Genomic DNA, 26,030 nt, shown 5'->3' with positions numbered 1-26,030 from the left:
TGCACTTCGGGGAACCGTTGAATTCGATGCAGTATCCGTGGGCTATGGTGGATAATACCCAGCGGTCTGACGATATTCCCTCCCATGCTGAAAGGAACGATGTTAGCCGGCCCCGACCGGTGATGCATGGGAGGGGACCCGAATCTTCGGGTCATTTGTTGGTATTGGGCGTGGAACCTTTGGGGCTGGAGCCGCGACCTCTTCCCCTGCCACGCCGTTGGCCTCTTTGACTGAACTGGGTGTTGTTACCCTGGTTAGAGGGCCAGTTGGTAGCAGAGTAAAATTGCTGTTGGTTTTGCTGCTGGCGTTGGCCACGAAAGGAGCGTCTATTGCCATAGCCGCATCTGTTAGGGGGCCTAGAAATTTGGTCAAGAGTTTTGATGGTATCAAACTCTTTCTTCGCATGTTCTAGGGCCTCATCAACTGCTTTCCCAAACAGATGTGTTTCTTCTATGGGCTTATTTATCAGGGAAGCCTGGGTTTCCGGCTTAAATCCCGAATTGCGCAGCCAGACATGGCGTTTGAGAAGTATTCCCTGAACCAGGGAACGGCCAGCCGTCTCTGCGGCATCTAATGAGTTCTTTACGATGCCCTGGTTTACAAGAGTTCCCTCTGAGATTGCAGCTAACAGGCGTGAACGCAGGGGTTCTGGTGCCTCCTCTGCTTCGCTGCGCAGCTTGCTCCACTGTGCATCTGCGTAGCTAGCTAGTAGGGAATTGTTATTTGCAATCCTAGTTGAAAAGGCGGCGGACGTCGTGATTCTCTTCCCAAGAGCGTAGAGCTTTTTGTCCTCTTTGTCAGGTGGTGCCTCACTAGTGGATAGTGGTACCCCTGCTCTTTTCCTTGTATTAGTAACTATGAGGGAGTCCGGAATAGAATGGCCTCTGATGTACAACGGGTCAGAGGGCGAAGGGCTGAAGAGCTTTTCTATCCGAGGGTTGACCCCTCTGACTAAGGCAGGATTGGAAAGGGAAGGACTTGTTTAAGGATCTTCTTCAAACCCCTCTTCCTCATGTTCTTCCTCTCCACCCAAACACTCATAATCCTCCTGGAGGTATTGCTCCTCTTCAGTGAGGTCATATACGTCTGTAGAAGGGGGAAACAGCCTAGGAATTTTGACCCTAGGGTCATCCTGGGGCCCTTCTCTTAGTCTTTTGGGTGTGGGTGGGTTTTGGTTTCCCAAAAACCTTTCAATTTTTTCCATACAAGAATGGAGTCTTTCAAGGGTCTCATGGGGGACCCCTGAATAGTCTAGAGGGGGGAAATCAGTGTTTTCACCTTCAGAACGCTTAGAACGCTCCCACAATGTCGAAGAAAGGTTTCCGTCGCCCTCTGAAAAGCCCTGCGGTAGTTCTGAAGTGCCCTTAGATAAAGGGGGCAGTTCCTGGCTACTCTTGTGCTTTTTTGGCGTTTCCATAGCTTTTTGTGCGGTATTCGACGTTTGTTTCGTCGTCCGCTTACGTTTGTCTTCGGAAACAATTCTCGCCAGGCTCTCGACAACGAGGTTGTCAGTAGAGGACTCTGGTGTCGACGTTGCCTGCGTTACGCGTTGTTCCTCGACGGCCGCTCTATGGAGCGTTACGTCGGATGATTTTGGGGTAGCGCCCGTGTTTGATGAAAGCCCAATCGCTGGTCGCGACTGCGTTTGCGGGTGGGGCTTGAGACCCTTACGGTCTGAGGTAGACGCCGGAGTGCCCTGCGTCCTCTTCGTCGCTGATGGATCCTTTGTCTTCCATGAAGAAGAGCTGTGGGTTGTGTGCTTAGGCCTATGGGGTCTGTGTGCGTCCTTGTCGCCGGGGTGTTCATCCCCATGAGCAGGGCGTGAGCCGAGCCCATCGGGGCCGGGGACGGACGTCGAGGAGCGCGAGCGCTCCTTCTGGGGGTTAATGACTTCCGTAACGGACGTCGAGTTATCACCCTCCTCGTCACTTTCTGTAACAGCAGCGGCGGGTGAGGAAACTGACTTCGACATAGCGTAGTCCGCCCACCTCTTAACTTTGCGTTCTTTAAGAGTTCTTGGTTTCAAGAGCTTACAGGCCGCGCAGCTGTCCTCATGATCGAGGGGCAAGCAACGATTACAGAGCTTGTGTTTGTCCTTCCAAGTGTATTTGCCCCTACAGCGTGGGCAAAACTTAAACGGTGTCCTTTCCATAGCTGAGGCAATAATAACTGGTGATAACAACCCCAAGGGAAAGATAGGGGAGAAAGAAAGACATTCTCAAAGAGAAGATAAAAGTTCGAACCCCCACTCTCCCTACTGTATGTTGGCCGGCGAGGCCAGGCCACGTGTTCGGCAGCGCCGAAGGATCTCCTCTGTCTCTTCCCCTCCGTCGAAAACTTGCTCGGCGGAGAAACAGCTTCACAGCTAACGTCGAGGGGAGGGATCTTTAACAATATAATAAGTATAATTAAGGACCGAGGTCCGTAGTAAGTATTTGCAATGTCTCTCTAGGAGCTCCGCGTAAGGCGACCAGAAGCTGGGCGGAAAAAAACAATCTGAGGGACCTCGACGCGTGAGGGATTATGGGTACAACGCACGTCACTAGTGTTACAGACACGCCTTGTCGACGTCCCCTTTTCGACTATGAAAAACAAAATGCAATACTCCGCAGTGACCACTGGATGTCGGACCTATGCACAGCATGTGATTCTAAGCAGATTAACAAACATCAGAAATACCTTTATTCACTCTTGAGAATGTTCTCAAGTTCACAGTCTCTCAAGAGTTCTTTTGTTTACTGTTCTCATAATGGTGAAGAGGGTATTTCAGGCTATCTCCTCTTCTAAGGACTTTCAAGAAAGCTGCTATTCTGAGTATCTAGATATTGTATTTAAGACTGTTGACTCTGCCAGGTCTGCCTTTCCCAGAAAAAAAGAAACTTTGGACACATAGAAGCAAATTTTCAAGTTACCTTGCAATTATGCAAAGGGTACCTGTTACATTTGTACCTTGATGTAACACAGTTTCCTGCCGCACAATTTAGGTTCCTGCCGCACAATTTTCAACTTTAGCATGGCAGAGTGCAAAGGTGAAGTATAAAAATATGGTATTCAAAATTGGGGGACTTTTTTTGACGTCACTCTTAAACCTCCGCAACTCAAAATGAAATACCAGCTTTTCTGTGTCGCAATGATGCGTGCAGAGAACGAAGACACAGAGTTCCCCTACTTCGATTGCCAGAAATGAGGAAAGAGGAATTCTGCACACATCTATTACTGCGCCACAAAGTTCAAGTAACAATCAGAACCATTTTTTTCCTTTTTGCATATATTTTAATTGTGGCCCATAGTGATGAGCGAAGGGACACGACGCGTAATGCCAGAAACTTGATTTTGTAGCACCAGGAAGACTTACGAGTCTGATGGGACTCCCTTTTCATTTATTCAAATACGTTAGAGAGCTTTTCGAACACCAAATGATAGTAACTTGTACCAACTTTACTGCCCAGATTTGAAAAAGGCACGATAAGGGTGCCGAAACACGTTTTATCACTATTTATCACTATGGATCACTATAGGCCACAATTAAAATATATGCAAAAAGGAAAAAAATGGTTCCGATTGTTACTTGAACTTTGTTTGTGGCGCAGTAATAGATGTGTGCAGAATTCCTCTTTCCTTATTTTTAAAAAATATGGCATATTTGCTTCTACACCACCCTTTTGCACCACCATGAAAAATGAGTTAACACTGCTTGCCGTGCACGCATAACAGGCAGCATCTACAATAGATTCCATAGGAATTCCATAGCTATTTGCACCAGCATGAAAATATGTGCTGGCACAAATGCTGGAATAGTTGCACGGTGGAGAGGAGGAGCGAGAAATGTAACATATGGTCTGCCTCTCTCCCCACCATGCAAATGGTTGAAAATGAGCCGTAATGTAAATGAAATGAGCCAAAGTCTTAAGGAGTATTACACATTTTATTTACTTTACAGCTTGTGACGAATCCAAGGCATTTGTCACCTCTCCCCAAGGTTGAGTCACACCTATGAGATTAGGGAGGTGATTCAGCTATGCTCAACACCCGCTACAAGACAGAGTACGTGGACACCCTCTGGAGGGGACTCCTCCTAGGGGACAGGAAAACCCCAGAGAGGGATTTAAGTCCCCATCTTTCTGCCTCAGATACTAAAACCTGTTTTGGGTATATAGGAGTTAAGGGCTATGATAATACTATAGGCCCATTAATGGCTAGCATGGGTTCTGACCCTCGTATTCAATCCTTATGTGAAAGAACAGAAGCGGAAAGGACAGCTTCTTGGAGGCACATCAATAAATGGACCAATCAACTCAAAAGATCTGCAAAGCCCAAGGAGTTTAAGGGCACCACAGTACACTGAGGGGGAGGCAGGAGGCAGGAGAAGGCGAATGCCAAAAGAGGTGTCCCAGGCCACAGTACACACCTGGCGAGTGCATCTGGCCCTCGCAGAAGAATGGCCGGAAGCGGCCTGCATCGCAAGAGGAGCGAGAACACAACGGACTGCAGAGAGTCTGAACAGGAAGAGGAGCCAGCATCTGAGGCAGACTAAAGCAGGGAAGCCACGTACATGGGTCTGCAGAGAGGGGCGCCACCCAGACCGCAACATCCTACCAATGAACACCACCCAGCACAAACAAGTACGCAGTGTCTCACACAAAAAGGAGATGGGCGGCAAGGCCAAAAAGACGGAGAGAAACCACGAAGCGAGGAGAAGAGCAAAAAACCCTAGAGTGAAAGCGAAGCCTCGGAGCGGGGAGATGTTCTGAGAAGCCCCAGTGTGGGAAGCAAGTGTCGGAAAGCCTGACAGTGGGGAGAACACCATGCAGCCCCAGAGTGGGCAAGAAGAGTTCGAGAAACACTATGGGGCGAAAAGACAGCCCCCGAGTGACAGATGGAGAGGCCATGCTTGTAACAGTGAAGCTAGCTGATGTTGAGGCCCATTGGAAAATGCAGGCCAGTTGAAAACATTGATTTCCCATATAATGCCTAGTGAATGAACATAAATGGGCCTATTTCAACTTTAGTAAAATACAAAGACAGTGAGTTGAAGGAGTGTGTGCCGTAAAACTGTAATATTGCTAACTGTGCCCAATGGAATCAAATAAAAAGATGGTGGTGCTGCAGATGTTGACTTTGTGTAAATTGGGAAAAGGCACCATTGACAGATTTAAAATCGCAGCAGTGCACGTAGAAAGAAAAGATACATTTGAAATGCGGCTCATTTGGAAGATAAAAAGGAGGAATGATGCCTGAGATTTAAGAAATAAAGTCAAGTGACAGACTGCATTATCAGGAATAAAGACACTTCATTTTCATCATATAAAATCACAACATGTAAGAAGCCTATTTCGTTTTTTTTGTAAGAGTGAACTCTGGTCTGCTATGTTAACTGTGGCCTATCTGTGCGCATATCTGTTCAATATATAATATAGTAGAAAAGAAAGATTGTATTTATGAACAGCAGGCCAAGGTGTAATACATAATGTTACATGTTAAACACATCGTGCCAATGTAAAATGCAATTATGTATGTAGCTTGTTTTTCCTTTGACTTCTTGACCCTTGGGACCTTGACATTCCCACTCTATTGCTGGAGGTAGTCTGCTTCTGGACGCTTACAAAGAACTAGCAGGGGGACGGAACAAGTTACTTACCTGAAACTATTGTTCTCCAGCATGGGTCTGGCATGGATTCACATGCTCATATTCCCAGTCGTCAGGCCGGGAACCCTTAGTAAAAGAAAACGGTTTCATTTTCACTTACAAACTATTTCTTTAGGACACCTGAATCCATCGAGCGTCCAGGAACTCCTTAAAAGGTCGAATCCGTAACCTGTCAAAAGCTGGGCCGCTTTGACAGGAAAACTGCTACCCCCCACCTTTGATAGTTTAAACCTGGGAATGGTGAGGCAGTTAGTATTGATTAGTCTGGATGCTCTAGAGGAGGTCCTTCTGTGGAATCTTTCAGAGAGGTAACTAGGAGCAGCATTATTCAGCGATTTATAAGTAAGCGAGGCATTTTTTAGTTGGATTTCGTCATTAGTAGAGAGCCAGTTATTTTGTCGTCTGATCTCAGAGATAGGTTTTCTCCTGGCTACACCAAGGGCTGCTCTAAGAGCATTATTTTGGAGGGTTTGGATTCTCCTGATAATATGTTTGTTGGAGCCGATGTAAAGGGCGTTACAGTAATCCAACCTGGACAGGATGAGGGCTCTGGCCAGGATGATGCAACTGTTGTTAGAGAGGAATGGTTTGCCGGTTCTAATACATTTTCAAGTATAGGCAATGGCTTGTTTAGTGAAGGAGAGCGTAGAGTCGAGGTAGAAGCCAGGGGTCTTTACCTCCGTGGCTCCTTTGACAAGGTTGCCATCGATTGTGAAGATAGTGTATTCAGGGCCTAATTCTTTTAGATCCGTAGGGGTACCCAAGATAAGATCGGTTTTTTCATCATTCAGGCATAGACCATGTGTCATCCATGCATGGATGATGAGGTAGACTCTATTCACCAAGGCCAAATCCTTGCCGTAATCCCCAGAAAGTGGGAGGAGGATCTGAGTATCACCTGCATAATTAGTGTCGGTGATACCAAGATGGTCCAAATCATTGAAAAGGGGCTTAGTGAATATGTTATACAAGGTGGGAGAGACACAGGAGCCTTGGGGCACTCCGCATGTAATCGGAATAGGATCTGCAGCTGCTGTAGGGAAGAAGACCCTCATGGTCCTGTCACTTAAGAATTACTCTATCCAGACTATAGCCTCCTTAGAGAAATGTACAGCCAAATCTAGATGGCTACATATGACCTTGTGATCCACAAGATCGAATGCAGCGGAGAGCTCAAGGAGAAGGAGTGCAGATTTCCCCTTGTATCGCAGCTCATCAATTTGGATTTTAAAGTGTAAGTGTTACTTGGTTACTTGTATTTGCGAATTCCATTGCTACAGCTCTACAGCTCACATTTACCGCTGTTGAGATAGGCCTGGCTGCTCTGTCATACTACCAACTTGCATAGTACAGACCTATACCAAAAGGTGGGTTACCTAATACCAAGCAGATAAGTGTTGTGTAGCCTCACACAGTGTTACATCAATTCTTACCTAACACCTTCAAATGTAGGGGTCAGATATAACTGATGCCTGGGGTTGGGGGTTGCTGGGAGAGAAGAGCATTGTGATAACCCACGCAATTACTAGTGTTTGTTCAAATTTCATGATTGTTAATGTGCAAGAAATCCTCTGTGAGTTAGATGTACAGTCTCTAAATTGTACGTGCCTGTGCAGTATTAGAAATACAAGTCAGTCAATTGGTGCAAGTACATTGACAAGACTCAACTGAGATGATGTAAGGCTACACAAGAGGTAGGTTCTCTTAGACTGTATAGTACCTTTGGTTAGATTAAATGGTTCCAGCTGGCTTCTGTCCCTGTGTGGGTCTGCAGATCCTGTTGTTCCTGTGCCCGAGTCATGGGGACAAGAGGGAGGACATCTGGGGACTCCTGCATCACAACGTGACGGTCAGCGACAGAAAAGGACAAACTTCTATTCAGCAGCACTTCGCGGTTTCAGCTCCTCGCGTCTCAGCAAATAGCACCACTTAGACTCTTGGATACCACTTTGGACTTTCCTCTTATCTGGAGTCCAGCACTCTGTTGAGGTGGCTCATGCTTGGTCAGTCCTGCTTACTAGGAGTCCGTAGGATCTTCCAGCAGCTCGGGCCTGACTTAAAAGTGATGCACTGGTGTTCCTCTCCCTGGCACTTTGGTTCCTGCAGCAGCAAGGAAGTACAGCCAGCTCCGAAAGGATGTCCAGACGAGTTCACTTTGGAGTCGATTGGTCCCACCAACTCAAGGGGAGAAGTCGTCCTTGCAGGGCTTCTCTAGTCGAGGCAAATTCGGAGTTTCAGCATAGCAGCAGGGCTTCACCGCGCAAACCAACGGTCCAGGAATTGGCAGCAGGCGTCTCTTCCAAGTTCTTCTTCGGATTTCTTCGTCCAGTGGTCGACTCTGCCTTCCAAGCCAAAAAGCTTCGCCTTTTATGCAGGTTTCTCCCATTCATTCCAGCCTAGCTGTCGGTCACACAGCAGGGTGGCTGTACTTGCCGGACAGCTAGCTGGCCAATCACCTTTGGGTGCATTCCTGTAACCAAGGAGATTAAGCACAGGGAGTTTCGGGCACCCTCCTCACTTGCTGTCCCTGCCAGACATACTGGAGCCAGAGGTGGGCTTCACTTGTGAATCCTGACAAAGACAAAACAAACAAAGGGACCAAACCTGGTTTGGCGTGCAGAGTAAATCTCAAGAAGGACCTTTCCAACAAGAAATGGTGAAAAAAGAACACCAGGGCCATTTGACAAAATGGGCACCCATAGGTGCTTTACCAAGGCTGCAATTGCAGCCCGCGGTAAACACACACAATGGTAGTAAACCACTGCCACCAGCCATTAATTGTAGAAAGGGTAACATTAAAAGTGTTACATGAGAAACAAGACAAAGGGAATACTAAGCAACCCCTCCAGCACCCTATTGTAAGATAGGGTGTGCTGGTTCTAGAAAGTCAAAAAGTAAGTAAAGTCAATTTCACTTCACTGCTATTGGAAACAGTAGTTTTTCCAAAAGAAGGTATTTAAACCTTTGGGAAATCTGAAAGACTTCCCTGTGTCATGGCACTGAAGGTGCTGTGTGTCACAATGTAAAAGATGATGCCTATGGAGTTTGTCAGACTCCACAACCAAAAAAGAAACACAGAGTTCAAATCACATTAAAACACAAGAGTGGGAGAAAAAAAAAATAAATAAAATAAAAAAAAAAGAGTCTCACTCTCTCCAGGTTAAAAGAGAGAGGAATTGGCACATTTCTGAGAACTCTCCCTAACACATATCATATCACATCAAGCAACCCCAGAGGGGGAAGAGGTAGACTCAGACACGCCCCAGTGTGGGAAAGAACCAAGGAACGCCATAGAGACTGAGGACTGTAAACATAGACAACGGCCTAAGGTACACAGGGGTACGTGGTCAGAAGCCAGTAGCCAACCCTTTCCTATGGGCAAGGCCCAAAAGTATGAGTATGATTTGGTTGTTTAGGTTTTTCTTTTGAAGAGTAGGGAGAGAAAGCATGTTACAATAGAGTTTCTGGACAGAACACATTATTTTATGCATGTAGGGCTTCGTAGTACAGGCTTAGGAAAAGATTGGGTTGTTTCCAGTCCAAAGAGAGAATCAAGTGTACACAAATCATGAATCCTTGTCTGTTCTCTTGATTCTGACCTATCACAGGGCTTCTGAAAAACTAGCCCAATAGTCTCTTAACTCAACAAGTCCCAACCCAGCAAGTTTGGATCAAAATGTTCTATATACATTTCTTCAAATATTGAGGCAATGCATGTCTCAGCTGCATGTCTCAGCGTTTAGGGCTGACATCAGGATTCTCATCCTGCCTGAAGGTTCAAGTATTTCATCATGTTCAGAGCAACTCTCAATGTTTAGTGCTGTTTTTAGGTTCGCAAAAGCTTAGGGTACAAGTATTTTTTCCACGTTCACAGGCCCTTCCAGAGTGCTTTCTCAGATTCACAGAATCTCCCAGGATCCAAGTGCTTCTTCATGCTCACAACACCTCTCTGGGGTCAAGTGCTTGATCAGGTTCCAAAATGCTTTCAGCTCACAGCTTACTTTCAGTAATATATTTTTGACTACACTTCCCATAAGCCAATGTGAGCATGGTCAATTGTGTAGGATCATGGGAGTAGTAGTCAAAAACATCTGGAGAGCCCTGGGTTGCAGTCCCCTGCCTGAGCCTTCAGCATTAAGTTCACTTCCTGGTCTCAGTGGTACATAGCTTCTAGAGATTTGGAATACTTTTTTATGGTCAAGTCTTTTCTCTTGTTTGGATAGGATGGAGATTTTCCCCACCTTACCAAATCTGAAGAGATTGGTAGAATTCTTTCAAAATTCATACCAGAAGCTTTGACAAATCTAGGGGATTCGTCTCCTCTCCCCAAAGGGGAGGTGAGCCCGCTAAGCTTAAACACCCCATAGGATCCTACTGTGCGTGACCCCCACCCTTCTCCTTACAGGACAACAATCCCTAAACGTGGATATGCGTTATCCTCCCTTGTCTCAGGAACCAAATTATTCTGTTGGTTATATGGCAGTTAAACTACAAAATAACTTACAACTTCCTACACTAATGGGTGGTATGGTTTCCAACCATTTTAGGGCACCGGCCACACCTAAGAAGAGCGAGCAAAGAATAGACCCACCCATTGGTTGTGTGGAGGAAAAGGTCCCAATCAGCATGCTACATGAGAAGAGAGTAGCCTGTGGAGCTGCAGAGGTGGAGATGCTGTATAAGCGTTAGGAGGGATCCAGTTTCTGGGAACACCACCTCCAGGGATCAAGGAGCACTGAAAAAGAGCCACAGGGGGAGAGGGAGGTGATGACCCTGGGACCTTGGCCATACAGTCAGGTGAATGGTGTGTCTGTCGCCAGGAGAAAACAGCCCCCGATAAACTCGTTAATTTGTTCTAAGACAAAACAAGGTTAATAAAACATTTGAAAATCACAGTTGACTAATGTTCAATTCAAAATACAAAAAATGGTCTCAACTTCATCCATATAAAGTTGTGACAAACACATTTTTCTAAAAGAGAAACAACCACTTGATAGTGATAGCAAAACTAAGTTTTTTTATTTTGGGTCACAATATAGTACCTCTAAAGAATTATTGACTAAAAAAACAACAATACATGTACACTATGACTGTGGTGAAGTAGAATCAACACACCAGATCGACAAGTAGATGTCAGTGGGATAAGAGCATGGAAAACAAGAATACTACGAGCCCAGTGGGTGAGCACTCAATGACCAACATCAACTGGTAGAGGGTAGAGCATTTTTAGGTAGAACTAGCTCTATCATGTAAGAAGACCTATGATAATTCTTAGGTTTGATTTTGTGAAAGTCGACATATGTTTCGGCTATTGACACCAAAAGAAATCAGGCAATGCACAAAAAACGTTGTCTGTTGGTGCAGGTATAGCCATCTTCAGGACAAAGGAGAAACGAGGTGTTATGATGATTTGACAGTGTTGAGTACTTCATGAACATCGTGCTGTGTCGTTAGAAAAGACACGAGACCCACGTTGTTGTTCCCAAATGGTCTTTTGTAGGATCAGGGAAAAAGTATGGAGCCTTTTTGAGTTAATTGGTTTTAGTGTGCCGTTGTGAGCACAGAAAAGCGTGTTTACGCCTTTAAAAACATTTTTGGAACGTAGGCACATTTGAGATGGTAACTGTAGTTGCAGCTAGGTGGCTTGGACGTGACCTCTAAGTGAAAGTCAGCAGGGCTTCGCCTACACGAGCGCGCCGATGTTACGCTTTGAAAAGCTTCTGGAGCCTGGGACGTCTCTGGTGTTGTTATCAGCGGAGCCAGTGGGGCCGTGACGTAACAGAAGACTCAAAACCAAAATATATCATGTAAACATTTTAAAGGAGCGTAAGGAGGACCCGGTGTAAAGGAGTGTAAGGAGGACCAGGTGGAGTTCTCTTCTGTCCTAATGGCCACCTTAGTAGCCGAGGAGAAATCCGAAAATAACCTAGTCCCCTCTGATTTACCAGAGCAACAACAGCAGGACATCCACGATCTAATAGATCAATTCCCGGATGTCTTCCATAGTGAAACCGGGCGAGTGAAAGGGATTAAATATTACATTTGAACCTCCCAAGATAAGGTGAATAACCTGAGCACTTACCGAATTCTAGAGGCAAAGAAGGGATCTATGTGATTATCTAGTATTTATTTCAGCTAAATTATGGCGTGAGACCCAAGGAAGGAGGTGGTCCTCCAGACGGTGGAGAAAACGCTGGCCGCAGATATAATTGAACCATCACAGAGTTTGTGGTCATCACCGATAGTCCTTGTGGCCAAACCAGATCAGTCGTGGAGGGTTTGTATAGACTTCCGTAAAGTTGAATGCCATATCCCAGTTTTATAACTATCCGATGCCTCGGATTGACGACCTCATCGACAGACTCGGATCAGCGTTCTACATCTCCATGATTGATCTAATGAAGGGCTATTGGTAGGAGCCACTGAACTAAGGAGAAGATGACTTTCTCCACTCCCAGGGGACTATTTGACTTCAAAGTCATTCCCTTCGGACTTCACAGGACCTTCAGCGACATTTCAGCGGCTGATGGACCAGATACTGCAACTCTTTGCCCTTTTCTGCAGCACGTATCTGGACAACATTGTGATCCATAGCCAAACATGTGAGGGGCACCTGTTTCACTTATATGAAATCACCCACGCTCTGAGGCAAGACAACCTTAACGCTAATCCCAAAAAGTGTTACCTTGCACAGTCAGCTGTCAAATATCAGTTTTTTTTTGTGGGAAATGGCTTAGTCCAATCCCAATTGGAAAAAGTCAGGAGTCATTCCCCCTGGCCTGGTTGTGAACTATATTGTAGTGCAAAGACCAATACCAGGAGAAGGAAGTCATTCTCCTGGTCTATAAAGTTGAGTTGCACAAGGTTTGTGGGAACTACAAGCCAGGGGAAAAGAGTCATTCCCCCTGGCATCTTTGAGGGAATTTGGCCCTTCTCCCGAAGGGGGAGCCCACCTCCCGTGAGGCTAGTGAGATGAACACACGTCGCAACACCTTCCCGATGGGTCAAGGCAAGTGGGACATCACCAGGAGAGACTCCCTCTTAGGGAACAAGGACTTCCGTTCCTGCGAGGAACTCCCTAGAGCTGTGCACTCCATGGCCTACATGAGATGGTTTACAATACCAGAAACTGTTAAACATCAAGACTGGGAAGAAGAAACACTTGATGGACATCATTATCACATAGTAAAAAACAGGTCCCTTTAAACCAAAATATCCAATCCACTGGGACAAGTATGTTAAATAGCGTGTACTCCACGACACCTGGTCAGAGAGAGGAACGCATATGCTGGCAAGGGAAGACCTCAAGCTACGTAACAACTGGAGAAGGTGGAAGCCAAGAAGCCTGCAAGTTTCAAACTCGCCTGACACTGTAGAGCGGTTCGCTAGAGCTACAGCGAGTCCCCTGCGAGAGAAGGGAGGAAAACAGGAACCCAGATGAAGGTGGTGGCGAGACCACAAACAATCTGTGGTGGACAGCCGGTCCACAAACCATCACCGATACAATCACAGGTATCTCACAATAGAGTGTCCGGTCAGCACTCAAAACCCTGAGACACAGAGGAGAAAGGGAAATACGAGTGAGAGAAAGGTGACAGACAAGCTAACGGTGGAGCGAAACCAGAGGGGAAGTCCGCAAGGTGCCAGGCTGCCAGAAAGGTTTTCCTTCACACGCAGATCTAATGGGGAGAATGGGAATAAAGGGAGGCCCGAGGGGTTTGTTATGCCACACAAGCCACTCGTCTCAGTGGAAGTAATGAGACAAAGTTAAATCTGAAAATGATTAACTTATGTTTTATGGTATAAGAGAAAGGATTACTCAAGAGTTGAATATTGAGAGAAAAGAACAGTGGATATCAATAGCCTGGGAAAAGGGGAAAGAAACTTGACATTCTGGGGAAGAAGCACATGATACGGAAGAGGAGAATATTATGAGCCAAAGTTCAAAAGAACCATTCAATAGAATCAAACACAGAATCAAGGACCAGAACAAGTGGAACTATAAATCCCCAGGAGGGAAAGCCTACCAGAAAAATTGTATGTTCCAATGATGCACTGAAACCAGCAAGCCAGAAAGTAGATATTATAAAAGATCCCCAAAAAGGATTCCCAAGAAGCCTACAGAGGAAAAAGGCAATCATCCAGTAGAAGAATTACAGAAACTGATCCAAGAAATCATGAGACTATTTAAGGATTATGTATTAATCAAGAATCCTACAGCCTGTTACTACAAGTATCCCCAGGGGAAGGGAGTCATTCTCCTCACTTAAGTAAGTTTTCACATTGGTAGGTTTAGTTAGGTTACCTTTGGACAGTGGACACATTCCTTTGGAGATTCACACATGACCGACAAGCACCTTAGGTAGTAACATAGGCAGGGACCAGCTATAGTGATAGGGAAAGTAAGGCCTTATAATTTTACTTTAATAAAAGATCGTACAAAATGCCCTTAGAGAGTCCGCGTCCTCCTTCTGGCCCGACAAACTGCTCAACATGCCTGCTTCTCAACACACCAGTGCTGTTTCAGCCAACCTGGAAGACAACAATGTGCCTCTCCGCCTCGCAACACAACTGCTACAAGACCAGTCATTAGTATTCCGATGTTCATTTTTCACTTCAATGCCAAGAGTTTATTACAATGGCAAACGTAGCACTCTAATAAATACAGCATAATAACAGATCAATGTTCTTGTTTACCTGTTTCTTCCGTAGAACTTGAGGACGTTTTTTTCTTTCTTCCAGTTTTACATTTTGGTTCTTTGCTTCTTCCTGCACCATCATCCTAGTTTATACATACATGAGAAACATTAAAACCAGCACCACTACAAGACTTATATAGCTCATACGTTGCAGAAGAGGGCTTGTTTCAGAAATGCATTGCCCAGCTGACATGTAACATGCCCAGCTAACATGTAACAGTAGTTGAGATGTGTACAGTACACACGGCGTACTAAATAAACTTAAGATACTGATAATAGGTTAACTATCATTAAGGAACAAGTTATTTACATGTAACTGTTGTTCTCCAGCATGGGTCTGGCATGGATTCACATGCTCATGAATATGCCCAGTCGTCGGGCTGGGAATCCTCGGTAAAAGAAAAAAACAGTTTCACTTCCGTTTGTAAACTGTCTTTCTCCCATAAACAAATCACTGAGCTCTGGGTCACACTGCCCCCAGCCAATGACTGCCCTCTCCCTAAGCCCCTCCTCCGGCAGCCATCTTCAGATTTGGTAGCACATAAAGTGGCAGTATGACCAAGAAGAGCCGCAGAGGGGTAGGGTTCGCATGTGAATCCATGCCAGACCCATGCTGGAGAACAGTTGCAGTTAAGTAACTTGTTCCTTTTCCAGCATGGGGTCTGGCATGGATTCACATGCTCATGAATAAAGAATACATAGCAGTACATGCATACACAACCACGGGAGGTGGCAAGGCTCAACGGAACTGTTAGGGAGAACTCTAATTTATGGCTAATTTCTCTCCCCTAGTGAGTCCCCCAGCAGCTTTGCTGGACTTCTGGAGTTTATTTTTTTTCCACCTGGAAAGAGAGATCTTTTCCCCCACTCTTACCTGTGTTTTGCTAAGTGTTTCCATCTGTTTTTGTGATTGTGGACTAGTACACCACTTCAGTAGCCCCCTTCTTTGTGTGTGTCACACAACACCTTCAGTGCCGTGGCACAGGGTTGTCTTTGAGACTTCTCTCGACTCCATTACTGTCCCCCAGAAAAGGGTAAAGTTACCATTAACTTTACTTAGTCAATCTACCACAGATCCAGTACACCCCATCTTCCATGGAGTACTGGAAAGGGTTAACTCGTATCCCTTTTTATCTGTACCTCCTAGAGCATTGTTTCGCTCTTTTAACATTTTAACTTGGCTGGTGGCAGTGGTATCTACCCTAACTTTTCTACCGCGATTATATTATATAAAGGTGGTACTATTCTTGGCTATTATATTAGCCTCGAACATAAACCCGCTTGACCAAATCGTCTTTCTTTCGGCTCCGGTTGGGTTTATTCACCACTTCTTTGTGTTAAAGTACTTCTTGTGTTTTAGTTTGCGCGGCAAGGAACAAGTTACTTACCTGTTACTGTTGTTCTCCAGCATGGGTCTGGCATGGATTCACATGCTCATGAATATTCCCCGTCGTCAGGCTGGGAATCCTCGGTAAAGAAAAAATCAATATCAGTTTCGTTTCTGATCTGTCTTTCGTAGTAGTAACCAATCACTGATCTCTGCGTCATACTGACCACAGCCAATGACTGCCCTCTACCTAAGCCCCGCCTCTGGCAGCCATCTTCAGATTTGGTAGCACGTGAAGAGGCAGTATGACCAAGTGAAGAGCCGCAGAGGGGTAGGCGGGAGGGTTCGCATGTGAATCCATGCCAGACCCATGCTGGAGAACAACAGTTACAGGTAAGTAACTTGTTCCTTCTCCAGCATGGGGTCTGGCATGGATTCACATGCTCATGAATATAAGAATAAATAGCAGTACACACATGCACAACCACGGGAGGTGGCAAAAGGCTCAACATTAAGCAATACAGAAAACTCAACATTAAGAATTTCTTACCTCCTCACCAGGCTCACCTTAGGCGAACAGGTTGCGCAGCACTGCTTGGCCGACCCTGGACTCCTCTCTGGAATCCCGATCGATGCAGTAGAATCTCGTGAAGGTGTGCGCCGACCTCCACGTAGCAGCCCTGCAGATGTCCAGCAGGGGCACACCAGATAAGAACGCCGTAGTAGCAGCGATCGCTCTGGTCGAATGGGCTCTCGGACGGCCTGGCAGCGGTCGGTTAGCCAACCGGTGGCAGTGCATGATGCAGCCGGAGAGCCATCTGGAAATAGAAGACTTCGAGAGAGCCTACCCTTTATTCACAGGTCCAAAGTTCACGAACAGCTGTGTTGTCCTCCGGAAACTCTTCGTGCGGTCCACGTAGAACTTCAGCGCTCTAGCCACATCCAGCGAGTGCAAAGTCCTCTCGGCCGGCGACGAAGGAGACGGGAAGAAAACAGGTAACACCAAGGGCTTGTTAAGATGGAAGTCCGACCGCACCTTGGGCATAAAGGAGGGGTGCGTCCTAAGCACAACCCTCGAGGCATGGACAGTCAAGTACGGTGCTTTGCAGGATAGGGCCTGGATCTCTCCCACTCGTCGTGCGGAGGTAATGGCCACCAGGAATGCAGTCTTCCACGACACAAACTTCATCGGTGCGGAGTGCATCGGCTCGAATGGGGGCCCCATGAGCCTGGTCAGCACCACGTTAAGTTCCCACGCCGGGGCCAGGGCCTTCACCGGCGGGAACGACCGGAACAGTCCTTTCATAAACTCTTTTACCAGTCGATGGGACCACAGGGACGTCCGTCCTGTGGTTCTGGTATATCTGGAGATCGCCGCCAGATGAATCTTAATGGAGGCATGGGCTAGCCCAGCCTTTGCCAGCGAAAGCAGGTACGGCAGCACTTGAGGGGCCGTAATCCGAAGGGCGTTGAACTTCTGTGCTCGGCACCAGATAGAGAACCTCTTCCACTTATGACCGTAGCATTTGAGAGTCGAGGACGCCCTGGCCTTTGCAAGAACCTCTCTGCATTCGGCCGGTATATCGTAGCCTCCAAACTCTAGCGCTGCAGGAGCCAAGCCTGCAGGTTCAGCGACGCTGGGTCGTGGTGGAAGATGGCGCCTCCTTCTCTGGAGAGAAGGTCCGCGTCCGCCGACAGCTTGATGGGAGGGGACATTGACAAGTCCAGAAGGTCCGGGAACCAGATCTGCCTCGGCCACGCCGGTGCGACGAGGATCATCCTGCACCGGGACCTCTTGAGCTGGCTAATGAGTCGAAGCAGCAACGGAGGGAACGCATACAGGTATAGGCCGTCCCAGGGGAACGAGAACGCATCGCCCATGCTTCTCGGCTGGGGAAACCTGCTGGCGAACCTCTTGCACTTCGAGTTCGTCGCTGTTGCGAACAGGTCGATTTGGGGTTTGCCCCATCGTCGGAAGAGTTGATCCACCTGATCCTGGCGCAGTTCCCACTCGTGACACGCGCGCAGCTCCCTGCTGAGCGAGTCGGCGATGGTGTTGCTTTCTCCTGCCAGGTGGAAGGGAACCAGGAACATCCCCTGGGCGACCGCCCAGTGCCACAGATCCTGTGCCTCCTTCGATAGGGCAGGGGATCTGGTGCCTCCCTGCTTCCGTATGTAAAACATTGTCGTGGTGTTGTCCGTGAAGATCCGCACCACCTTGCCCTTGAGCGACGGGAGGAACGATTTGAGAGCCCAGAACACGGCTCGGAGTTCCAGGACGTTGATGTGCAGGAGCCTCTCCTCCGGGAGCCAGAGGCTTCTTGCGTGGAGATCTCGTTGTGGGCGCCCCAACCTTCCAGGGAGGCGTCCGTCGTCACCGTCTCCTGGTACGCCGGCGTCTGAAAGTCCTTGCCCACCGTGAGGTGCGCTCGAACGCCCCACCACTGGATCGCCCGCCGGAACACCTCGTTGAGGGGGACCCTGTCTTCGAAGGTGCCCGTCGCCTGCATCCAACGGGCGTCGAGAAATTCTTGAAGAGGGCGCATCCGTAGTCTGCAGAGGCGCACCAGGTAGATGCAAGAGGACATCATCCCCAGGAGGGACTTGATGGACCTCACCCTGGCCACATCCGTGGCTAGCAGGTGCTGCACTTTGCCTAGAATGGTCTTCGTCCATTCTTCCGACGGGGCCGCCAGGCGCCTCACTGTATCGTGCTTCGCTCCCAGAAACAGGGCCACCTGCGACGGCACCAGGTGGGACTTTGGGTAGTTTATGGCGAATCCCAGGTCTGTGAGTAGCTGGACGGTCCTCGCAGTGTGTTCGAAGGAGAGTTCACTCGTCCTTGAGCGGATGAGCCAGTCGTTCAGGTAGGGGTAGACGTGAATCCCCTGCAGGCGCAGCCGCACCGCCACTGGTGCTAGGCACTTGGTAAAGACCCTGGGGGCTGACTTCAATCCGAACGGCAGTGCTCTGAATTGGTAGTGGCGTCCCTGGACGACGAACCTGAGGAACTTTCGGTGACTTTTGAGGATGGGAACGTGGAAGTATGCATCCTCCAGGTCCAACGACGATAGAAAGTCGCCTTCCTCCAGCTGTCACAGTACGTGCTGGAGGGTGACCATCCTGAACTTTTGTGATCTGATGTATTTGTTCAAACGACGAAGGTCCAGGATGGGGCGCCAGCCGCCCGTCTTCTTCCTGACGAGGAAGTACCTTGAGTACACCCCGGAGCCTCTTCGGGACAAGCTCGATGGCGCCTTTCCTGAGCATCGCCCGTACTTCCAACAGCAGTTGCGGGATGTGATTTTCCTTCCTGGCCACAGGTGGAACGTGAGGACACTTCTTCAGGAATTCGATAGAGTGTCCTCTTGCCAGGGTATCCAGCACCCAACGGTCGGTGGAGATGGACTTCCACACGCCGACAAAATTCGCCAGCCGGCCTCCCACCGGGGTGCTTCGGTGGAGGCCCGAGACCACGGCCGGTTCAGTCCTGCTTGGAGGTGGTGGCCTTGCTGCCCTGGCCACTTTGCCGACGGCGGCGAGGCGCTCCCTGCTTGCCGCGACCCCTGTAGGCCTCCTGAGACAAGGAGCGTGCCGCCTGGCGGTAGGACGACGAGCCACCGCTGGATCCCTTGGAGGCACCCTGTCTGCCTCCGGAGCTCCGAAAGGGCCGTCGTTGCTGAAGGGCTCCTAGGGCGCAGGCCATCTCCGTGTCTGTTTTTATGGCTTGGAGGGATTCCTCCACCGCCTTCCCGAACAAGTTGCTGCCGTCGTACGGCATGTCCAACACCCTGGTCTGGACGTCCTGACGGAAGTCGGTCGCCCGAAGCCAACCCCGTCGTCGTAGGCAAACACCGTTGCCCAGCTGGCGGAACCCGGTATCGGCAGTATCGGTTGCCACCGTTATGGCGTGGTCCGACGCCACCTCGCCCTCTTGCAGTATTTCCAGGGCCTCGGACCTCTTGTCGTCCGGCAGGAAGTCCAATATGGGGGCCAGCTTAAACCAGAACTCCCTGTCGTAACGGGCCATGATCGCCAGGGCGTTGGCCGCTTTGATCGTCGTCGCCGCCAACGAAATGACCCGCCGCCCCATGGCGTCCAACTTCTTTCCCTCGCCGTCCGGCGGGGAATTCGACGTCGAGTCTCCTGACCCCGCCGCTTTCTTCTTAACCGCCGCCGAGACGACCAAGTCTGGCGTTGGCTGGGCCCTGAGGCACAGGGGAGCGGTTTCGGGGACCCGGTACTTCTTCTCGTACCGGTCCCATTTGGCTGGTGCCGTGGAGGGGTTTTTGAGAACCGACAGGCCCTCCTCCCAGATGTCATCGATTAGGGGCACCGCAATGACCGTCTTCCTCTTGGCCTCCCGGCGCTGATAGAGGAAACCTTCCTTTTTCTGCTCCTCCGGGCAGAGCTGGAACAATTCGGACACCCTGGCGATCATGGCGTGGAATGAGCCAATCTCGTCGGGCGGCGAGGCCCGGGAGACGGGAGACCCGTTCCGTCGTCGTCGCCCTCAGAACCCGTCGTCGAGCCCAACGCACCGTCATCTCCCGACTCGTGGGAGGATGAGGAGGGAACTGTAGGCCTCACGGGGGCGAGCGGAGGAGAGGGTTGGGTCCTCCGTCGTTTGTTCTGAGGACTTCCCGACGGGCCAGGTTGCGGGTCCTCCGGCCTGGGCCGTGGGAATCTCGTCCTTATCTCAGAGCATGAGGACAGGATGGCAGACAAAATGGCCGCCGAGCCATCCTGAGGCCTAGGATCCGGCTGCGCCGGAAGGGAAGGCTGCCCTTCCTCACCATCGTCGTCTTCCTCGGTTATCTCCCGAGGATCTTCCTGACGGGATCGAACCTTCTCGAATTGGACTTCGAGGTTCCTCACGGCCTCGGTCAGTTCCTCCTCCGAGGCTGACTCCGAGGGCACCGTGCCCCCCCCCCTCGCTTCTTCCATCATGGCAGCCACGACGATGGGCTGAAAAGAGGATTCCCTCCTTGGCGGCAGGGAAACTCTAGTCCCAGAGGCAGTCTCCGCTGGCGGTGTCTCTGCCGGCTTGGCCAGAGTCACCGCGATAGCCTCGATAGAGGCCTTCGCCTGCTGGGTAGGGGCCTTCACCACCTTAGGTGCGTCCCGGGCCTTCTCCTTCGGGGGAGGGGCGACGCCTCGCTCCCCCTCTTCCGAGATCGGACGGGGCTTCTCCCGAAGCTTACCCGGGGTCTCGGACTTTCTCTTCCCCGAACCGGAGCGTTGGCTCGTGGTTGACGGTGCCGGGGAAGGTGCGCCCTGCCTGGCGACCGAAGAGCCCGACCTTTCGGCGCTCCCGGAGCCAGCGGACTTGCGGCGCTTGGCCTGGTGTTGGGCCCCCGTCGCCGGGGCGCCCGCACAGGACTTAGAAGCCCGCTCGGACCCTTTCTTCTTCTTCTCACCCGTCGAGCCCTTCTCCAATCAGCTTGCGAGACGGGATCGACGGTCCCTCATGGTCCGCTCCGACAAGTTCTTGCAGAACTGGCAGTCCTTCTCTACATGAGTCTTGTCCCCATGAAGACAGTAGAGGCATCGCGAATGTTCGTCTTCCTTAAACACATTCTGCAGCCCCCATCCAGGGCAGCTGCGAAACAGCTTGGGTCCGGGCGACAAACTCGCATCCTGGGCCATCTCGAAGTAGGCCGCGAATCTTCTGGAATCCTCCAAGAAGTTGATTCGACGAAATCTTCACCCTTGAGGGGCGTAGGAAAATCCCGCAACGGGTAGCCGTTAACGGGAGTAGAAACGGTGGAGCTTGAGGCTCGATTAACTGAAAAAAAGTGAAAAATCACCTGAAAAAGCGCGAAACACGCAGTAAAAGCTCGAGAGCTAAGCACGAGGACTCCCAACCCTTGAACGTGCAGTAAAAATCTGAAGATGGCTGCCAGAGGCGGGGCTTAGGTAGAGGGCAGTCTTTGGCTGTGGTCAGTATGACGCAGAGATCAGTGATTGGTTACTACTACGAAAGACAGATCAGAAACAAAACTGATACTGATTTTTTCTTTACCGAGGATTCCCAGCCTGACGACGGGGAATATTCATGAGCATGTGAATCCATGCCAGACCTCATGCTAGAGAAACTAGGTTCACCTTCTTTGTTCACTGCCTTTTGGCGGGATTCTGCCCAGAAGCCCTCCTCAAGGCGCCTGGGTGTCTAGGTGGGCTGAATGTGAGGGAGGGGTGTAGTCACCCCCTGCACAGGGTATCCTAGGAAACCCAAGTCACACTTTGTCATGATTGGCCAGGGTAGTTGTCCGGGCTGGACAACCCCCCTGATGGGCGATTGACAGCCAGGCTGCGTGAATGGGGGTTTTTCGCATAAAAGGCATGTCTCTTGGGCTAGAAGTCAGAGTCGCCACTGGAACTACAAGGAGCCGAAGAGAAGCGGAGAGAATGATGGCTGCTGCAACTACCCCGTCCCGGTGAAGCCCTGCTGCAGTCCTGAGCTATCTGCCCTTCAACGACTCAGAAGATCCAGTCCGGAGTCTTCTTCCCTTGAGCTTGGTGGGGATAACCAGCTCATCTTCTACAGCCAGAGGATCATCTTCCGTGGTCGAAATCGCTGCACACTGCTGTAGTGGTCCCGATAGCCACCTGAAGAGCCTCTCCTGTTTTTAAGGAGTGCACCTTTTATTCTGTGTCGCTGCTGCCGGCCTCATCCCTGTGTGGTGCAGACCCCCTTCACACGTCCTCCCTTCTCTCCAGGAATCGTGGGTTTGCGGGAAACCAACAGGAACAACTGCCAGAGCACCAGCTGCACCATTTGAACAAGGTACTGTGTTCTGTTGAGGAAAGTGGGTGAATCCCTTTTTCTTCATTTCCAAGGCTTGACCTCATCTTCCCTCCTTATAACTTTTGCTTCCGAACATTTACAATATCGAAGTACTTTTGGCTCCGTTGAATCGTGAACTGTTAGACGATGTGATCTTTAGCAACTGGCCCCGGTGTCTTGCAACCCTGGCTCTGGCCCTTTGACTTTTGAACTCCTGTCTCCGAGTGTTTCTTGATTCTGCCTGCCTAACCAAAATATTGCCTGTGATTTTTGCCTGTGATTTTTGCCTCCCCTCTGGGTATCTCAGGTGCTAAGTGTGTTTTTGCCCCGGTAGCATTTCATGTCACAGATACGCGTTTGTTTAGTAGACCGAACTGTCAAAAAGTGATCGCAATCGTATCCGTGGTAACGTGTTTTTGTGCCTAACACTGGTTCATTCCAACACAGGGTACTTACCTTGAGACTTACTGTACAAAGTGAATTGGTTAGTTGTAGTATATTTAACGTGTGGTTTTTACTGAAGTTTAATAGAAGTGTTGTGTTTATAACGAATGGTTTAAAAAATAAATCTACTTATATTTTTCTACCTGAAACCTTGAGTCAGTGTTTGCTTGAGTCACAGTAATTGTGATCCCTTTGTGTAATCTCTGCTACTGCTCATATACTCTCCGCCACTGCTACCACTATGACCTAGTAGTACAGGCTTGTACCAAAGGTAAAACTTGTATCACCACCTGTAGTCTTAATTGTGTGTAGTGGTCCCTAAGGGCACTGCACAGGATTCTGCCTAACAGGAAGCAATTACTCTTAGCTCCTCACCAGGCTCACTTTCAAGCGAACAGGTTGTGTAGCACTGCTTGGTCAACTCCGGACTCCTCTCTGGAATCCCTGTTGACACAGTAGAATTTCGTGAAGGTGTGCGTAGACCTTCCATGTAGCAGCCCTGCAGATGTCCAGCAGGGGCACACCAGGCAGGAACACTGTCGTAGCAGCTATCGCTCTGGTAGAATGGGCTCTCGGACGGCCAGGCAGCAGTTGGTTAGCCAACCAGTGACAATGATTGTTTAAGGGACTTAGGTTTAGTCACCCTAAGTTTCCTAGGGTTACCCAGACGTGGACCCCTTGCTCAGTGTGCTCATAGAGGCACAGCTCCACCTCACTGATGATTACCCAACAAGACTGAAACACGTGTATGGGTTTGCTGTTGGTACTCTTGTTCAGAAGGGAATTCCCATAGCATTTCGGTGCTGGACTGCCCATGTGGGCGTAACAAAGACGGATATGCAAATGGATATTTCCCATCTGTGAAAGGTACAGTGAGCTAAAGTGTAGCTGCGGACTCTAGAGTGGGTACCTTCCCATAGAACAGGCAATTTTTGCCATGTTCGTTCTTAGAGGGTTGCCCATGACTATTTTTTGAAGGGTGCAAGTCCCATTCATTGATTTAAAGGCCATACTGCCGAAGAAAAAACCTCCCGGGCCCAGACATCAATCATTTTGTCGTCCCTATCCGGGGGGGATCGAAGGGTAGGCCGAATGCCTAGTAGATGTGGCAAACTGCACCACTAAGCTCTTAGGCGAGGGATGTTTTGGTAGGTATTCTGGGTCAGAAGAGGAAGGCCTGTACTTCCCTACACATTTTTTATTTATAGCTGGCCAGAATCTGGGGTTTATCATGTGGCCATGACCCTTTTTTGTAATGCTTTATGAAAGGTGAGGACAGGGTCCTTTTGAGGACCTTCATTAAGAATGTCCGCCATGTCATCTTGCTCATTATTAGGGGAACTAGATTTCCATCCCATAAACTCAATGACTCTATTCATCAAATTTCTATACCCGCAGTATGCATGGTCTGCAGGGTCGAGTCTATCAAAATCCACTTGAGGAGAAGTATCCAGGCCACTGGCTGTTTGTAGGCATTCATACAGGTCAGCCATCTTAGATCGAGGGTCTGTTAATTCTTCAGTGACATCTCTAGTCCCGAATTTCACTCCAGCTGGAGTAATGTCCTCTTGAGAGGAATGCTCCTCATAAATGGATAAATGGACGACATAGACCTGAAAAAGTCTTGTCTAGGTTGTGGTTGGTATATCTTTTTGGCGCCGGAATGAAAGATGGCCTGGGCATTGAAGGCGTCAATGTCATAGTCACTGCCTTCGACAACGTCGAAGGAGCCTTCGATACAGTCAATGAAGGCGTCAACGCCACCTTCGAAGTCGGCTTCGAGAGCCCTTTCGATAGGTGCGAAGTATCCTTCGACATCAAATTCGATGGCGCGTGGATTCCTGGCACCATCTTGTTAGTCATCACCTCCGATTTATGCACTGGTAAGTCTGATCTTTCTTTATGAGGTGTCAGGGAAATATCTTTCGACACCTTCGACAACTTGTCGTTGGATTTCATGTGTTTGGCCTTTCACCTCCCCCTGTCACTTTTGGAGTGAGATGGGGCAAGGTCCCCACGCGGCTTTTTCTAGGGGGTCTGGGCCGCTTTCTTGAAAATGTTCATCATCGAAGCCCTAAAGGGCTCCCATTTCTTGGGGGAATCATGTTTTGAAGGGTATGGGATGACCATTGCGTCAGCTGACGAGGGAGAGGATGAAGGAGATCAGTGTCGACTTTTCTTTGATTTTTTAGATGAAGCAGAGGAAGATTTCCTCAAACGACTTCTCGATCTCGATTTCCTCGACCTATGCTGGGATTCTTCACTCGATTCCTTTTTCTTTCTCAAAGATTCCTCCTCCACCGCTAGTTTACCTCTACTTTCCTTAAGAGCCTCGTTGGTCATAGCCTGACAGGAACCGCACTCGTCGACCCGAAGGTCTGGGCCCAAACACCAAATGCAATATCGTTGGGGGTCAGTGATCGACATCTTCTTCCCGCACTTCTGTCATTTCTTAAAGCCAGTTTTGGACGTGGAAGGATTCAACGAGGAAGACATTTATCAGGAAAACTGAAGCGCCATTTCGTGACAGGAAGCAGTAGCTATCGGAAAAACGGGTGCGGCTCGAGCCCTTTATACTACGGATGACGTTGACGCTCAATGGCAGCCCTCGAGGGACATCAACGCTACGACCTTGAGCACAGCTCCCTCTGGTGAAAGAAAAATTCCAAAGCAGCAAAGCTGGAAGATACGAATATCTAAGATGAGGAATACGTGGTAGGACATAATCCATTCGAAAGGGTACTTAATGATTTAGAAATATTAAGAGTGTGTATTTTGTAGTCTATTTGTGTGTTACTATTATATTGCCCCCTTCTGAAGGCTTTCTCTAACTGTTAAATTAATAATTATTTAAATCAAGAAACCTTGTGTGTAAGAGTTTATTTGAATCCTTGCCACTGTGAATCTATGTGTAACTCCCCTACAGCTCACATTGACCCCTTTTGAGATAAGCCTGGCTGCTCAATCACGCTACCAACCTGTGTAGTACAGCCTTATACCAAAGGTTGGGTTCTTATTGCCAGGAGGTCAGGGTTGTTGTAGTGCACCCAAAGGGTACTGCATACAATCTTGCTTAACACCGTGCCTCGGATCCCACTGGTAATCCATACCAACCCAGCTATA

At 48.9% G+C, this 26,030-nt stretch overlaps 1 protein-coding gene across 2 annotated transcripts in view; it reads right to left on the bottom strand.

Annotated features, from left to right (window-relative positions):
* The window catches only part of BOD1L1 (biorientation of chromosomes in cell division 1 like 1), a 926,227-nt gene that overhangs the window by 355,188 nt on the left and 545,009 nt on the right, over window positions 1-26,030 (bottom strand). For both annotated transcript variants that reach the window (XM_069631944.1, XM_069631943.1), the window contains exon 16: window positions 14,345-14,429. In XM_069631944.1, the coding sequence (XP_069488045.1) occupies window positions 14,345-14,429 (85 nt within the window). The remainder of the gene's footprint in view (window positions 1-14,344; window positions 14,430-26,030) is intronic.

The sequence above is a fragment of the Ambystoma mexicanum genome, chromosome 6q (assembly GCF_040938575.1).
Source record: "Ambystoma mexicanum isolate Mex_15411 chromosome 6q, UKY_AmexF1_1, whole genome shotgun sequence".
Taxonomy (NCBI): domain Eukaryota; kingdom Metazoa; phylum Chordata; class Amphibia; order Caudata; family Ambystomatidae; genus Ambystoma; species Ambystoma mexicanum.
The sequence above is the reverse complement of the archived record's forward strand: the minus strand, read 5'-3'. Positions and strand labels throughout refer to the sequence as shown.